Here is a 12,147-nt window from a genome sequence, read left to right on the forward strand (position 1 = left end):
CCTTTAACAAGTCCCTGCCCGGACCTGGGTGCCATCCTCACCACGGCCTGACCCTCTCTGCCCTTCTCCGGCCACTTCACCAAAGAACTGGGTTTCCACCTTCCCACTCTCCACTCTCTCCCACCAGTGACTCCGGCCCGGCAGACCCGGTGGCTTGGTGACCTCGTTCTCTTTAGAGGAAGCAGGTAGCAGGCTCCGCCCATGACTTCCAGACCCTCACCTGGTCTGCTCCCACTCCCCTGTGTCAGGGGCCTCTCCTCTCCCATCACCTGGCTCCATGGGCTCCAGCCTCCTGGGGACTGATGTGACCCACAATCTCATTGTGCACCCTCCTCTTACCGCTCCTCAGTGCCTCAGAGCTCACCTTCGCGTGAGCCAAGGCTTCAGATCCCAAATCTTTACTCCTTCTCCGGCCTTTCTCTGTGCGGGGACCTGGGGTCACTGAGCCTCCTCCTACCTGCCCCCACTCCTGCATATACTCTTTCTCCCTCCCTCTCTCATTGGCTCCCACCTGGTTGGTCGATTATAAATTCCTCCTGATTACCATGTCTGCCTGCAGTCTCTCCCTTGGCTCATCCCTCACGTGACCCTTAGCATGTTAAAATCCTGGCTTTGCTTAGAACGTCTGTGGCTCCTCGCCGCTTCTTGAGTTCATTGGCATGGCACGAAGATCTCCACAGGCCCCCTTGTCTCCACCTGCCTGCTCCCTCAGAGGGAAAGATCTTCAGTCCCAGCAACACCCCGCATAGCCCACACCCTCACACAAAACCCCATTCTCTGGGCCTCTGCCTGTGGCCTTGCAGGTCATGCACGCCAACTCTGGGTGCTCCACGGACATGTACTATGAGGTTGGGGTACCCCCTGGAGTTATGTGTGCATGCAAGTGACAGCCCTGCCTCCGCCATGATGCCCAAAGCCCTACTTGTGCTTTCAGAACAGCACTTCTGCCGAAACCGGTTTGGCTCAGTGGATAGAGCGTCAGTCTGCAGACTGAAAGGTCCAGGGTTCGATTCCAGTCAAGAGCATGTACATTGGTTGCAGGCACATTCCCAGTAGGGGGTATGCAGGAGGCAGCTGGTCGATGTTTCTCTCTCATCGATGTTTCTAACTCTCTATCCCTCTCCCTTCCTCTCTGTAAAAAAAATCAATAAAATATATATTTTTTTAAAAAAGAACAGCACTTCTCCAGGTGTGGTCTGAGAACCCTCAGCACCCTGTCCGATGCCCACTAAAAATAGTTTTTCTCATCCACTGAGTCGGAATCTTTGATGAATAAGTGAAAAGGCAGGATGAAAACAATAATGGTGCACTTACGAGTGTTGAAAATATTTTCTCATTTAATCAACCCAAAAATCCTATGAAAGCTATATGACAAATACAGACATAAAGCCCAGAGAGGTTAATTAAGTGCCTCACGGTCACACAGCTAATAAATCAGAAAAGGATGCCCTTGACCCTAGGCCATTATGACTTCCAAGACCATGTACTTGCCAGGTACCATGTCTTCCAGCACTCCCCACCGCTTCACCTCAAAATCCCAACGGCTGCCACAGTAAAAGTAAACTGAGGGAGAAACAAAAAGGTGCAGATCAGATGTTCACTCTTTCCCTTCTCTGCCCAAGCCAGTGGGAACCCTCAGATTTCTGAAAGCCTCCTTGACTCAAGATTTTACACTGGTAAGCTTTCCTGGTATACACGCAGTGTTTCCCAAGTCCCATGGTCTTAGGAAATGCATGTATTCTCATTTTCAGATCTAAATCTTTTTTTTTTTTATCCTAAACTGCTCAAAAGATCAGAGAGAAGAGGTGAACCGGAAATTGGTTAAGGCCTCAAGAAGCTAAAAAAGGCTAATATACGGTTCTGATGAAATGCATAAAAGAGCAAGCCAACCGCTACATCTTTTTTATTCCGGATTCGAACCTTTTATAATGCAGTCACTATGCCTTTCAACATTAAAATAATTATGAGGGACATGGGTTGGAAGTGAGCCATTCTTATTTTACAAAATATTTCTGCCTCAGACCCACTCCTGTGTCCTCGATGACAAAAGCGCATTTTTTCTCTTAACTGGCACTTTCATAATCCCCTGTCTGCAGCTGCTTATCTCTATTTCCAGGCGTGTACACGTCTGCTCAGATATCAGACCTGCTGCTGAGACCAGAAACCTCTCTATAAAGCCTTTATTCCCTCCGTGGAGGAGACGACAGTAAGAGGTGTCCAAGACAAGATTAGTGAGGCTGCGGGGCAGCCGGTCAGCTTCCTGCACAAAACACCTACCAGCGAAGAGGGATGGGAGATAGGCTTAGAACCGAGGAGGAGGAGCCTACCCACAGGGCAGCCCTCCCCCCCTACTTCACCTCCTCCCACTCTCCCCCTCCCCCCTGCCACCTTGTACAGCCAGGTGGAGGAAGCAGACCCCGCAGGGCTCTTGCTGGTCCATGGATGCTAGATCCCCACATTCTCTTCCTTTCTGTTTTTCCCATGTGACTTGTTATAAGGAAAACCATAGCAACCCTGGAGAGAGAGCCCCCATTCCAAATGCTCACAGTGTGATTTAGGGACCAGAGATCAGCAGGGAAAGGGGCTTGGACATTTACTTAGTAGCACTTAAAACGCCTACATTTTGATCAGGACTCAATCTTATTATGACTTCATGAGGTATAACTTCATGGCCATCAGCTTCCAGGCGCCACCTTATGACACCTTTCCCTTAGTAGAAGGTCTGAGCTACAACAGGATTTAAAGAACAGGCTTAAGACTTCAAGGGGAGCTGAGACCGGTTTGGCTCAGTGGATAGAGCGTCAGCCTGAGGACTGAAAGGTCCTGGGTTCGATTCCGGTCAAGGGCATGTACCTTGGTTACGGGCACATCCCTGGTAGGGGGTGTGCAAGAGGCAGTTAATCGATGATTCTCTCTCATCGATGTTTCTAACTCTCTATCCCTCTCTCTTCCTCTCTGTAAAATATCAATAATATATATTTTTAAAATAAATAAGTAAATAGCACTCATTAAAAAAAAAGACTTCAAGGGGATAACATAACATGAGGGTATTTATTGCATGTTGGTTGTGGGGAAATGTGGATTATATTAATACTAGAGATTCAGTGCATGAAACTTGTGCACTGAGGAGGGTTGGGGGGGTACCCTCAGCCTGGCCTGTGCCCTCGAGCAGTCTCAGGGGATGTCCTGACAGTCAGACATCCTTAGCACTGCCTCAGAGGCCGAGAGGCTCCCACCGCCTCCCTATGCCCGCTGGCTGTGAGCCTGGCTTCTCGCTGAGCAGTGCTCCCCCTGTGGGAGCGCACTGACCACCAGGGGGCGGCTCCTGCATTGAGTGTCTGCCCCTGGTGGTCAGTGTGCATCATAAAAACAGTGGTTCTGCTGTTGAGTCTATTTGCATATTAGCCTTTTATTATATACAATAGGTGCAAACAAATAAAACAACAAAATTATGGCTGGAATTAAGTCATGGCTGCAACAAAATGAGACCTAGAGCAAAACCAAATCCTCAAAGAGGCACAGTATGTTAGCGCTTCCAAAGCACTCTCAACCCAGGAGGGCGCCAGCTCCTCCCAGGACCTGCCAGGAATGCAGGCACCGAGCGGACACCCAAGCTCAGAGGTGTTACATCCGCTGGCCAAACCCACCCAGGCTGGTGAAGCCGGGAGCTGGGATGAGAATTCCGGAACTCCGGCCTCTGCAGGAGCCTTTCCCCCATCTCGGCCCCTGGCCTACCTCTGTGCAGCCTACACAGGCTGGTATGAGGTGTCGGGAAGCATTCGCTCAATTACTAACGATTCTCCAGTCACAGGTGCTTAACGAAGCTTTAAGTAAAAGTAAGACTGCAATATGATCACAGCTAATATTTACTTAGCATTTACTGTGTGTCTGAAACTGCATCGATTAGCTCATCATAACCCCCACCTTTTAGTGCCTAACAGTGAACCATGATTATCCCCATTTTACAGATGAGAAAATAAAGCCCCAAAATTCTTGGGAAACATATCCAAGAACACTGGTCCATCTGAGGACAATGCCCACGCTTTTACCAGTATTTATACTAATAAAAGGGTAACATGCAAATTGGTCAGGACACCCTCACAGTAATAACCAAACAGCAGGCTGGGTGGGGCAATAAGGCCGGCAGAGGGGGCAGTGAGAGGTGACCAGGCCAGCAGAGGGGGCAGTTGGCGGCAACCAGGCCAGCAAGGGGAGGGGGGGGGGGGAGGCAGTGAGGGGCAACTAGGCCAGTGTGGTTGCGGGGAGAACTTCAGGGTCACCAGGCAGGCAGGCAGGTGAGCAGTTAGTAGCCAGTGGTACAGGATTGTGAGAGGGATGTCTGACTGCCAGTTTAGGCCCGGCCCCCAGATTGGAGAGGGTGCAGGCTGTGCACAAATTTCGTGCACCAGGCATCTAGTGTTTTATAAAAGCAAAACACTTCCCAATCTCTCTTCCTAAGGCTCCTATTCCCTGTAAAAGTAATTCTCAACTATAATCACATTATAGTAGCCAGTATAAAGTTTTTAAGCACAATTAAATCCATAATGAGCCCCAAACCCTCCTTTAACTAACGTTTCCCCAGAATTAAACCAAGCAGTATCTTTGCTTCTTTTAGCCCCTATACACCTTCTAGGAAATAAACCATAAGAAGTAAACCGTTTAAAGAAAGTGGAAAAGAGTTCATATTAGTCACACAAACTAAGAGTTAATCTGTGTAATCCCCAAGTAGCTATACTTCCCAGAACATAAAGTCAGTGAAAGTAAGTCTCTAAAATACAAATCTCTCTCAACAACTCCAATTTCAAATGCCTATTTACGTATGCGAGACGGAGGAGGATATAAAAGTAACACATGACACATGAACCTTGCCCCCAGGAGGCACACCAATGGAGGACAAATAGAAAATGAAAAGTATATGATATGGGGAAAGCAAAGCAAAACCAAATGTAGTAAGCTGTGGTACGATGAACTGGGAAGCACTGAGCTCTCACTAAGAACACAAGCAGGTAACCCAAGCTACAAGGCCAGTGACACTCGGCGTAAGGCCATCTTGCATTTTCAGAGTGCAGCCACGCCCCAAACAGGATCCCCCTAAAGGCTAGGAAAAAGTGAAACCAAAAGGAACCCACGAGATCTTCCCAGTCTAATGCATGATTTCACAGAGTGGGCGATGGGACTCCAGGAGAGGTCAAGACAATAAATACCCAAGATCACACAGCCAGTTACAAGCAGAGACAACCTTACAACTTGTCTCTCCTGGGTGACGCCTCACTTCACTCCTTTAGCAAGCACGTTGGGTTGTGTGCTGGGCACCAGGGAGCAACGCAACTGGGCCTGGGCCTGACAGAAACCGTCAGAGAAACCGTCCGCCTGATGGGGAAGACTCTCCTTGCATCTGAAACAGGAAGTGCTTGGAGAGAAGACAAGAGGGCTTGTCTAAGATTGAGGAATAGGGGAGCGCTGCAGGGGAAGTGGCCTGGAAGCTGAGCCACAGAGAACCAGTGGGAATGGACAAGAGAGGAAGGGCTGGTGGGGGGTGGCGGGACAAGGGTGGGATTCTGTGGGAGGCAGGAAGGGGTTGGTCAAGGCCCAGGAACAGGAGGAAAGCAGGCGTGGTCACGGGGAGAGGCAGGAGAGGAGGGGCAGGCAGGTGGAGAAACCTTCCCTGTGTGAGCACACGGATGGCCAGCACGGAGCGGGCTGGGCATGCTGCAGGAATGGCTGAAACGTGAGAGCAGAGGAGGAAGTCCCACACCCGGCTGCCTTCCACGTCACACATGGACACTGCCCGGCCCTGGGGCAGCCCCTGGCAACCTGCAGGGTCAGACAGTGCCCGGGGGAAGTCCAAAAGGCCCAAGCACTTCCCTCGAGAAAACCTCTCTCCCTGGCCTGCCCAGCTCAAGAAGCTGCAGACTAGAGAAAAACCCTGCTCAGGAGGCTGGGAACGTTAAGGCGTCCTTCAGGAAAACAGCCTTCCCCCAGAATCCATTTTCAGGAGCCACAGAGCCACCACCTCGCCAGCGAGGACAAGGACTTCCTCAGGGCCTAGGCCCTGGGTGGATCAGGCAGGTGGAGGGCAGGAGGGGCAGGTAGGAGAGATGTAGGCACCTTGAGCTGCCAGCTGCCCACGCCCTTCGGGGACACTGCCCGGGGCCAGGCTGGGTCTCCCAGCATCGCCCAGTTTCTTTTCTAAACGCCCCAAAGACCACTTCCAACCAACTCGCCCGTGACAGAAGCCATCCCATGGCTTTTCTCCTTCTACATCCGGGTCCCTGAAGGGGAGCATAGCTTTCGATGCTTCTGAAGGACTTAACTCTGACAAAGATGGAACTAACTCCACAGGGCTGGCTCTCCAGGCCGGCTCCTCCACCTCCTCCTCCTCCCTTTTTTCAGTCACACCAGGTGCAACAGGTGGCCCTTTGGGTATGAAAAGGCTAGAGGACTCATTACATCGTTATGTGTAAAAGGCAAAAGCTAGAAATATCTACCATGCTCATCAAGAACAAAATCGATGGCCCCTAGCCCAGTGGTTCTCAACCTTTCTAATGCCAAGACCCTTTAGTACAGTTCCTCATGTTGTGGTGACCCCCAACCATAATTATTTTCATTGCTACTTCATAACTGTAATTTTGCTACTGTTATGAATCGTAATGTAAATATCTGTGTTTTCCGATGGTCTTGGGCTCTACAGCAGCAGTTCTCAGCCTGTGGGTCGCCTAAGACCATCAGAAAACACAGAATAAAAAGGTTGAGAACCACACTGCCCTAGTCAGTTAGGCTCAGTGGATAGAGCATTGGCCTGTGGACTGAAGAGTCCCAGGTTCGATCCCAGTCAAGGGCACATGGCCAGGTTGTGGTCTTGATCCCCAATAGGGGGGTGTACAGGAGGCAGCCAATCAATGATTCTCTCTCATTATTGATGTTTCTATCTCTTTCTTCCTCTCCCTTCCTCTCTGAAATCAATATATATATATATATATATATATATATATATATATATATATATGAAAGCCTAAGCAACCATTCAACCAATACCTATGATGCGCACTGACCAACAGGGGGAAGACTCTCAATGCACAGGCATGGAAACATGGAACTGACTGATGAATCTCAGAGCGAAGGGGAGAAGGGGGAAGGAGGATGGGGGAGGGTGGGAAGAGATTAACCAAAAATCTTATATTCACACTAGAGGCCCAGTGCACCGATTCATGCACCAATGGGCCCCTAGGCCTGGCCTGTGAGGATCGAGCTGAAACTGTGCATGGGGCTTCCGACATCCCCCAAGGGGACCCAGATTGTGAGAGGGTGCTGGCCAAGTCAAGGGACCTCACCGGTGTGTGCACTGGACCTCTAATAAAAATATATTCTTAAGAATTAGCCTAGATGAATAACATGTGATCTAATCAGAAAACAGAATACTATAAGCCATCAAAACAAAAGAACTACTACACACAACCATGAGTATCACCCTCACACACAGAACATTGCACAAAATAAGCCAGACACAACTGCATAGACTGTGTGATTGATTCTATTTTGATAAAAGTTTACAAGCAAGTAAAACTCATCTCTGGTCCCTTTGGGGAGGCAGGATAAGACAGTAAAAGGAATATGAAGGGCACTTCTAGGGTGCCATGTTCTATTTCTCGAGCTGGGTGATTGCATAAATGTGTTCACTTTGTGATAATTCATTAGGTTGTACACTTAAGATGTTTTGTGAATGATTGCACACACACACACACACACACACACACACACACACACACAAAGGGGAAAGGACACATTTAGGGCTTCAGCTTTGCTGGCCATGGTTCTGAACGGGGAGAGCCCCTGGGTGGCAGTGGGGCAAAGGGAAAAGTCTGACTGCCTTGGGAAGGTGACCTAAAGGCCACAGTGAGGGTGGGGAAGAGGCAGGAATGAGGGGGGTGGACAATTTTAGGGCTTCTTCCCTTCTGCCTTCTGGTAACTGTCAATGAATTCTCTGCATAATGTGCTTCAAAGGGAAGGAAAACGGCTGGGAGTAGGCTGGCAGTGAGAGGACAAGGAGGAGAGATGGAATCAAAAGAAATCCTAAATGCCCAGGTGGGCAAGGAGAGCAGGGGGTTGGGGGATTTCCACCACTCAGCCCAGAAGTAGAGAAGCCTCTTCTCTACTCCCCTCCCTGAGCCAGTGTTTGCTACACAACTGCATCGAAGGCTTTACTACATCACTCTGCATGAGAGTGTGAGAGTATGAGAGTGTGAGTGTAGGTGAGTGTGTGTGTGTGATAGTGTGTGTGTGTGATAGTGTGAATGTGTGAGTGTGAGTGTGTGAGTGTGTGTGTGTGTGTGTGTAGCTAAGGAATCCACATCCCCAGCATCCAACATATTGTTTGGCATATAGTTTGCACTGAAAAAAAAGGTGTTATTGGACAAATAAGTGACAGAATATGGGAGGCAGCTAGGTACAAGGTAGAGACTCTATTTCTCAATACTTAAGAAATCTGTAATAACAGCTTACATGGCTAAGCGCTCTGTAGTATACTGTGCAGCTACCAAAAATCACAAGCAACAGCAACAAGCATCTGGAGGGTGCTTTTGTTTACTATGAACTGCACCTCACCCTTGTCTGGCACAGAACGACACGGACTTGGCTGCCACACCGAAATATGACAGTGACGCATGAGCAGCAACCTCCCTGAGGAGGCCCAAGGAGGAGATGGTGGCCTAACAAGGTCTGATGGAAAGGGACGGGAAGGGTCCACATCTTAAGAGCAATTCTGAGCGGCTTGCCGCGCTTGGCTAGCTGTTTGTGTAAATAACTGAGCCAATTTCACATACTGTATTTCAACTCACTTCCTCTGTTTTCTTTAGAGACAGCAGCAGGAACAATATTAACAGTATTCACAAGTCTTGGTGTTGAGTGAAACCTCTCAGAAGTGTTTGATGTTCAAAGTGGACTCAGGTTCATGGGCCAGTGTTGTTTTATTTCATTCTCCTAACATCCTGGCGGGTGGGGGGGGGGGGGGGGGGGGGGGGGGAGGATAGCCTTGGCCCAGTGTGACTCTGTTGGTTGGGGGTGTTGTCCCATGAACCAGGAGGTTGCCAGCTAGAGTCTGGTCAAGAGCACATGTCCAGACTGCTGGCTCCATCCAGGTGTGGGGGGAGGGGTATAGGGGGCAGGCAATCATTGTTGCCCTCACACTGATGGTTCTCTTTCTCCCCCTCTCCCTTCCTCTCTCTAAAAATCAATAAACTATTCTTTAAAAAAACAAAACAAAACTTTTTTGTCTACGCTGTCTTTCTGACTGTATCAGTGTTATAAAGAAAGGAGAACACACACACACACACACACACACACACACACACAGAATCCCCCTCCACTCTGAAAAAAGCTAGGCCAAATGCTTAATGATCTATGAGAGAAAGAAAGAAAAAAAAAATGAAGCGTGGAGCCTTTAAACCTTGGCATTCGCTTCCTCCTCTCCTGGTGGTTCCTATAGAAACTTTGTTTTGCAGTTTGTGACTGTCCCAAAGGCAAAGTCTCTGCAGGCTCTGAATCTGACACTGCTTTGGGCGGACTTCCTGCAAGCACGCCAGCAGTGGGAGGATCGCGAAAAGGAGATAGTTCACAAAACGCCCATCACGTGCCTTTTGATGCGACAGTGACTTGCAGGGGTAAAAGCCTGCTTTCCGCAGAGGGCAGTGGGTCCCTCTTGGGGCGGGACAGCCCGCAACAGTCAGAGCTTTCCCACAACAGTTCCTAGCAAGCACTCTCACTTAAAAAGCTGTTTTGAAAGGTCTGTGGGACACTGGTAACTGAGGCAATTTTCACAGCAATTGCAGAAATCCTTCAAGCAGAAAGCTGTGTGGGCAAGACTGTGTGCTGGCGCCACATGGGGGTGAGGGGCTGACGGAAGGGCGGGGACTCCACGCATGGGCAAAGAGGGGACTAATCCTGCCTTCCCCTCAAACTATTTAAACATCGGTGGCCAGAAAAATAAAAAAATAAAAATAAAAAGGGCACCCGCCTGGGGCCACAAGTCCTCCTCCTGGTACAGAGGGCGCAGGGATTCCCGAGAGCTGGGGGCAGATGAGGACACAGAAGCTGCGCCCCGGGGCTGGGAGTCACCCAGGAGGCGGGAAGGGCGCGGGGCCAGCGCCGATGGATTGCAGGGGAGGCTCCGCACGCCACCCGCGCTAACCTGCCCGCCCCCACCACCCCCGGCCAGCCTCCTGCCCGCCCCCTGCCCGCCCTATTGCCCCCAGCCCGCCCCCATCGCCCCCAGCCCGCCCCCATCGCCCCCAGCCCGCCCCATCGCCCCAGGCGGTGCACAAACCGCGATCACCTGCGGCCGCTGCCCCGGGCAGATAGCGGAGGGGAAAGCCGGGCTCCCCGCTGCAGCGCCGCCCGTGGGCCCCGCCTCCGGGCCGGGCCGGGCCGGGCCCGCGGGGCCTCCTGGCTGCGCGCCGCCGCCTCCCGCGCGGGCACCTGCGCGCGGCCCCGGAGCCAATGCCCCCCGCGCCCCCCACCCTCCCAGGTGCGGCCGCCGAGGCCCGGGCCGCGCACCGGGGCCCGCAGGCGGGGAGGGCGCACCGCCTCCGCCCGCCCCGCGCCCCGCGCGCGCAGGTGCCGCCGCCGTCGAAGGCTCTTTGTTCGCGCGGCCCGAGCGGAGATGCCGGCGGCAGCGGCGCCCTCCGGGGCGCATACGCCCGGCGCGGGGCTGGGGCAGAGCCCGGGTCCGAGTGCCGCCGAGGAGGAGAGCCCCTCGGGGCGCGGCGGCTGCGGGCCCAGCCGCCCCCGCCCGCGCTCAGCCCTTTCTCCTTCCGACCGCCCCCCGACCCCGACCCCCATCCCGCCTCCGCCCGGCGGCGCGCTCACCTGCCCTCCGCGGCCCCCGCGCCGCAGCTCATGGTCGGCCCGCGGCTGGGAGGGCGCCCGGCTCGCTCGGCGGCGGCTGCAGGAGGCCCGCGTGCCGAGCGCCGCCGCCGCGGGTGGAGGGAGGAGGGAGGACGGGGGAGGGCTCCCGGGGGAGGGGACTGGGCGGGAGGGGCGCCGGGGCCCCAGCCAGAGGCGGCCCGGCTCCCGGAACGGAAGCGTGGGCTCGCGGGTCGGACAGCGTGTGCACATCTGTGTGCACAGCCCCTCACCGCGGCCGCGCGGGAACCCGGCTCGGTGACACTCACGCCGAGGCTTCTGTAAAGGGGAAGGGCCAGGGCCACTGGAGGGGACAGAGAGCTCGGGGCACCGTCACTGGAGGTGGATACTCCTGTGGCTGGGGATGTTTACTGGGGACCACGAAACACCATCCCCCAAGGATCTATCTGTAAACGCCCTGAAATTCTATGCCAGATTTTGTATCTAAAGAAGTGTGTGGAGCAGTGGTTCCCAACTTTTTTGGGGGGCCATGCTCCACCTAAGCATCTCTAAAATCCTGATCCCACATGTAATTCTTATTATTCGAAAAGTGAACTCCCATTCATGTGGAGAAAGCCTAAAAAAAAGGCCATTAACTTGGTCTAAACAGGCTTCCAAAATACATGGCATCCATGAAAGAGAAAATAAAAAGAACAAAAGAACAGTTGAAGTACTGAGGAAGAAATCACTAAGAAAATGTTTAAAAAATAATAATATGAAGTGCTATGAAAAAATAGCAAATAAAGTTTCAAAACAATAGAGAACTGAAATGCATAAATATGTCACAATATATATCTCTATACTGTATATGTGAGGTCCCCTAGAACCACAAGAAATGCAAAAAGTTCAATTAGTAATTCATTCTCAAATTGCCCCCCTTAAGAACCAAATTGCCCCCATGTGGGGCATGTCCCCATGTTGGGAACCTTGGATCTAGAGTGAGGGACCACAGCCTTCATTGGATTAAAGAGCTGTGTGACACCCCCACACTCACCCCAAACTAAGGATGGATGGAAAAAAACAGTGATTCAATTTGCTGCAAATTGAATCACTCAGATAGTTGTTGTTTTTTAATTGGGATGCCTGGAATGTTATCCCAAATCAATTTAATAGGTAGAGTAACGCAAGCTTCAGTATTTTTTAAAATCCCAGGTGATTTCAATGTGCAGAAAAGTGCCAGAAACTCTGCTTACACTGTTGGTGGCCGCACTGTACATTTTTTTTTTTTTAACCTGCTATCGATATTTCAGC

At 51.6% G+C, this 12,147-nt stretch overlaps 1 protein-coding gene across 3 annotated transcripts in view; it reads right to left on the reverse strand.

Annotated features, from left to right (window-relative positions):
- Nucleotides 1-10,968, reverse strand: part of LOC118723655 (caspase recruitment domain-containing protein 8) — a 42,639-nt gene extending 31,671 nt beyond the window's left edge. For all 3 annotated transcript variants that reach the window (XM_036446208.2, XM_036446205.2, XM_036446206.2), the window contains exon 1: nt 10,861-10,968. In XM_036446208.2, coding sequence (XP_036302101.1) covers nt 10,861-10,892 — 32 coding nt within the window. In that variant the 5' untranslated portion in view covers nt 10,893-10,968. The remainder of the gene's footprint in view (nt 1-10,860) is intronic.
- Between the last annotated feature and the right edge of the window lie 1,179 nt (nt 10,969-12,147).

The sequence above is a fragment of the Pipistrellus kuhlii genome, unplaced genomic scaffold (assembly GCF_014108245.1).
Source record: "Pipistrellus kuhlii isolate mPipKuh1 unplaced genomic scaffold, mPipKuh1.p scaffold_m20_p_2, whole genome shotgun sequence".
Classification (NCBI taxonomy): Eukaryota; Metazoa; Chordata; class Mammalia; order Chiroptera; family Vespertilionidae; genus Pipistrellus; species Pipistrellus kuhlii.